The sequence below is a fragment of the Ipomoea triloba genome, chromosome 11, assembly GCF_003576645.1.
Source record: "Ipomoea triloba cultivar NCNSP0323 chromosome 11, ASM357664v1".
Lineage (NCBI taxonomy): Eukaryota > Viridiplantae > Streptophyta > Magnoliopsida > Solanales > Convolvulaceae > Ipomoea > Ipomoea triloba.
The window spans coordinates 21,489,924-21,495,480 of NC_044926.1; the positions used below are offsets into that span (position 1 = coordinate 21,489,924).

Genomic DNA, 5,557 nt, shown 5'->3' on the forward strand with positions numbered 1-5,557 from the left:
GCCTCATTTTAGGAGAACCCATATTCTTTTTCCATTATACATCTTTTAACCCTTATATACTTAAATTTTAACAGAATGAGAGGGAGGGAATTTCACCCAGTAATTCCGCCTTTATACATCACTAGTCATCAACGTGAGTCCTTATGGAATTACAACCTTTATTTTATAAATCAATGTTAGGAAATAATTATTTCTAACAAATTGCTCCTGTTCCACCAATTGCAAGGAATGTTGAAGTAGTGGAAAATAATCAAATTGTGTTGGAAGGGATTGAAGTAAGCATTGAAAAGGATTTAGAGAGGAGATTGTCTCAAAGCAGTGAGGGTGGTAGTGAGGAGATTGGCAGCGAAGAAGAAGTTTGTGTTCTTGGAGTTGACAGTGTATGTGTTGCTTGGTGAGTTTGATAGGGTCAAGAATTGGACGAGATGGAGATTAGAGCTATATGACTCTATGGTGTCTAAGATTTGGCCTAATATGAAGTTGGAAGAGGATTTTGCATTAAAAATGGTTGGGCACCCGTGAGTTAGCTAAAGCTACTAGGCTCTGTTTTATCAACTCTATCTTTGTGTCCAAAGTGAGAGATAAGAAAAGAGCCGAGAAAGGGAAAAATTCATTGCTAGTACAGTGGTTGAAAATACATTTCAAGAATTGTCAGAAGAACTTTTGGAAGAGATCAACCAAGTCTCACTCTTACAAGTACTATAAAATTCTATTTTTGAAACTCAAAGACCACCTGGGGAGGCTTCAAATGTTAGGGATGATTCAAGACTGCATATGGGTTAACACAGTGAGGGGGAAAGGTCAAAGGTGTATGGTTGGTCAAGTACTACCCTTTGAGCATGATGTGCATCGAATAGTAATGGTATGGTCTTGATGGATACTCCTACAGGCCGGGGCAGTCACGGCAGTGGCATAGAGATGGAGATTGTGCAATTCTTAGTAGGAATGATGGCGCTATAATTTGGACTCCTACTACCCTCACACCGCAACGGAAACCACGGATCAACATTGCAATCAAATCTAAGGGAAAACAGTCCACAAGTACAGTTGAGCCAGTTTCACTTGCCAGTGGTTGGAAGCTGGGCCGAGCAATCTTGAGACTATTTGTCATGTGAAAAGAGTTTATTACCGAAATGGTTCCTCGACTATTGCGAAATTACCAATTTAGTTCTCGATAATTTTTCGCGCCCAATTAAGTTTCTTGACTTTGAAAAATTTAACCAATTTGATCCTTCGTTTATTTTGCCGTTATACATCCGTTAAATCGGGACCAAATCGGTAATTTTGCTATAGTTAAGGATAGGGTCGGTCATGAGCATGGGCGGGATGGGCGACCGCCCAGGGCCCCATGATAGAAGGGACCCATCCATATATATATATATAGAGTTACTTTCATTTTTGGTCCTAGATTTATAGGCGTCATTCCATTTTTAGTCCTTTTTTTTTCAAAACATCCCATTTTGGTCCTAGTATTATTGTGGCATGACCATTTTTGATCCTTTATCAACAAAATCGTTAAAATTATCATAAATGCAAGGACATTTCGGTCTTCAAATAGGATATTTTTTTAAAAAAAATAAAAATAAAAATATAGCGGATTAACTTACTTTGTAAAAAAAAAAGATCAAAATGCCCTTGTATTTAACATTTTAATGATTTTGTTGAAGGAGGACCAAAATTGGTCATGCCACAATAATACTAGGACCAAATGTGGATGTTTTAATAAAAAATGACTAAAAGTGGACTACCACCTATAAATTTAGGACCAAAAATTGAATTAACTATATATATATATATATATATATAGGGGTGTATTCAAGTGGGAACTACTCCTTAGTTGAGAACTAGGGACATATATTAACCTTAGATGGTTGTTGATCTACGGTTGATATTTGTTCTTTTTTGGATGGAATTGTCGCTGACTTGGAATTATTTTATCAACTAAAAAGCGAGATGGGGGCATCAAGGTCATTGGGTGTGCACCTTATTATTGTTAATTACGTATTTTCCTCTTTCTCTTTTCTTTTCAGACACGGACACGATTTGGCGTTCACTTTACGTATCCTGCATGAACTCTCCATGTTCCTACTTATCTTTGTGCCATTTCATCTTCCCGCAATGGGCGACGCAGGCGTGAGTCAAAACTCGAAGCGGCGTCGACCGGTGACTTGGGCTTGGTACAGATTTCGGTGGTTGGGTAGAGTAGGTGTTGGCGGGGGTATAGTCATGGTGTCCAGATGGCTGCTGGAGGTTTACTGTCATTTTTTATTCCAGCAGGTAGTCGCGATGCCGCTAAGTAATTTATTTATTTTTTAACAGAAACGAATTAAGTAGTTTTTTTTTTCGTCGTGTGATTTTTGACTAAAGGATAATTGGGTTTGATGTTGGAGTATCCAGTTGGGGTTGTTTAGGCTATGTTTTTACAGTATGAAGAAGTTGGTAGACTTTTTAAAATCATTGTTTTTCTTTGGATTATGTTTCAGTTTTAAAAATTCACAGCAACATGCACATACCAATTCACAGCTTTGTTTGGGGACATGCATATACGTTAATTATAAATGAGCTACACTGCTGCCATACAACTTAGCATGCACTGAACTTAATCAAATTCAATAGTAATGAAAATAAATTATGAGAAAACAAAGTCACTATTTATTATCAAATTCAATAACAAAGGAAATAAACTATGACTAACAAAAAGATCTATAGATTTCAAGAAATAAACTATGACTAACTAAAAGATCTACGCCTCGGGACAATTACGACTATCATGGTGTGCAAATTGCTTACAAGTCCTACACAACCGTTTAGCCTTAGTTGCTTTCTCGGCAACCTTCTCTCTTATCGATTTCAATCGCTTCCCAGACCCTTTATTCTTAGCAATGTTAGGTGGCCGGACAACAACATCTGATGACTTTGGCGAGCCACAAAATGAATGGATAACACTTACCTTAGCAGTACTTGGGGTAACAGCATTGTTGCTATTGGTGGATATCTCACTATGAGCTTTCAATAATGTTGCCAACTCCACCAGGCGGTCGGTATTTCCACATGCACGGCCAACACAATTGTAGAACTCATTCCAAACTTGGGTGAGTGCAGAATTTGGATCCGTAACAACACCTATGTTGTCTCCCCTACACACCTCGCCATCATAGGCTCGAGTCCATCTTGCAACAATATATTGAGACGGAATGATGTCTACGCGGGAATCCTTTAATAAGACAAACACATGCCTGCACAACAACCCAACCCTTTGAAACATTCGACATGTGCAATCAAATGACAGGTCAACATTCTTCGCGTACACATCAAATAATCCCCCATCACCATCTTCAACCACGAAGTGTATAGAATCGCCCTCAGCCATCTTAGATATGATTCGAGACGTGACACACCCCGCATAAATCTCCTCTTGCACATCATAGAAAATAGCTATGGTGTAAATAGTCGCGGCATGTCGCTCGATCTTCAACGGGGTTTTCATCTCTGGAAACTTGCTTTCACAATCTGCATTAAGCTTCGCTTGTTTATGCCGTTGGGTATCTATTGCCGCCTCGAATTGCAAGAAAAACTCCACTAAGCTAGCGTGTTGGCTAGTGTAACTCCCGAATACACTATTCTCTGCTTCTGACCGTGATGTAGTTCGTAATAACCCTCCCATGAAGACATTGTGGAAATATGCAGGAATCCAAAATTCACGCACCTCAAACATTTGCTTGAACCATTTGTGTTCACTGAGCCCGTAGTCCTCCATAATATGATGCCACCTAACCTCAAACTCTTCAATTTTAAGTTTCTCATTCCACACAACAGCATTCAATGCCCTACGAAACTCTTCGTTCTTTGCCAATGTTGACCCTACCTTCTCGCTAACCTTGGTCATGATATGCCACATGCAGAAACGATGGCGAGTTGATTCAAACACCTGTGCAACGGCACTCTTCATGGTGGGATCTTGATCGGTCACTGTCAACTGCGGCACATGCCCCATGCATTTCTTGAAATTCTCAAGCAGCCAGACATATGATTTTACATCTTCCTTAGATATTAACCCTATAGCGAATGTAATGCATTTCTTGTGATGGTCCACCCCAGTGAAAGGGACAAAAACCAGGCTATACCTGCTCATATCACATCAACGAACTAGGATTACGACTCATCAACATATTATGTCAGACACAACATTTATTAACTATAACCTACCATTTAAGCATCACAAATGGATATATACCCACTGGAAAAAAAAACAATCATGTCAACAGAATTCTGGCCGGAATGCGCATTCGTCTACACTTTGCACACACTACCCCGCTCGAATTCATTATCAATAAATTACACCTATTACGCTAATTAATATAGCCTACTTTGCACACACTACCCTCATGCATGCAAATAAATATAATGCACAGTCCCCACAGTATATATAATGCACTCACAATGCACCCCCTATCATTCTCAAATCCCTGGACGCACACTAAAGGTTAATTACAATGTCCCTGCTAACACTATTTAACACAATCACTATGCACACAACTTCATAATACTGTACACAAGCAAGAAAAAATAAATAAATTACCTGTTCGTACTGTATGTAGCATCAAACGACATTGCATCTCCAAATCGTGCAAAGTTCCTTCTAGCCTCTGGATCCGCCCAAAACACCCGACATAAATGGTCATACTCATCTACATCGTACTCGAAGTACATCTTCGGGCACACCTCTTTTTTTTGTCGATACTTGGCAAGTATTAGATGCGCATCTCCCGTCTCAATATAAGCCAACAAATCACGTCTGAAATTACAGATATCAACACTCGTTGCCCCTATTTTTGAATAATCACCCACCATTTCTTTATACAGTTTAAAAGATTTAATCGGCCCAATATTTGCCTTGGCACAATTGGTAATGAAAGTCTGATGGCCAAGGTCCAACTTCCGCTTCACTCTCAAAAACGTTTTTGACACCTCCGAACACATACAATGATTATGCCGCTCTTCTAACGAAAACACGACAAACCCCCCACTTCCTACCCGCTTAAACACAATCCGTGCATTACACCCCACCCTATTCGATGTCCTACGCCTAATAACATCTGTCCCGGTTTGTAACACCCCGGCTCGGCTATACCGTACATCCGGAGTGGTTACCGCCACACCTAGACTGAACCCAATCAAATCCAGAAAGAGTCCACTCTAGATGCACAGGCTAAAGAAGGAAACTGTTTCACACGCTTTCTACTTGACAAAAGCTTTACGTATATATTGCAGCGGAAAGAAAGGAAGGTAACTAGGTTAGCTACTACTATATATACAAGGATCGACCCATTGGGTCCAAAAACGTGAAAGTTTAGGTTGTTCACATCTTGTTAGCCATACTAGGCTACAAAAGATATTCACACAACAAAAAGAAGGAGTTGTTCTAAACAGTATACTTCGGAAAGGGCAGAGCAGGAGGAGCAGGAGTCATCATCAAGCAGGATCTGCACATAGTCATCATAGTCCAACACTGCAAACACAACTTAGATGAGCTCTCAGCGCTCATCGGGCTACAAGA

At 39.8% G+C, this 5,557-nt stretch overlaps 1 protein-coding gene across 1 annotated transcript; it reads right to left on the reverse strand.

Moving 5' to 3' along the window:
• Positions 1-2,743: 2,743 nt before the first annotated feature.
• On the reverse strand, positions 2,744-4,980 carry LOC115996091 (protein FAR1-RELATED SEQUENCE 5-like). The gene is made up of 2 exons (XM_031235230.1): positions 4,580-4,980; positions 2,744-4,124 (listed from the first exon to the last, which is right to left on the reverse strand). The coding sequence occupies exons 1-2, from the start codon at positions 4,978-4,980 to the stop codon at positions 2,744-2,746; spliced, it is 1,782 nt and encodes a 593-aa protein (XP_031091090.1).
• Between the last annotated feature and the right edge of the window lie 577 nt (positions 4,981-5,557).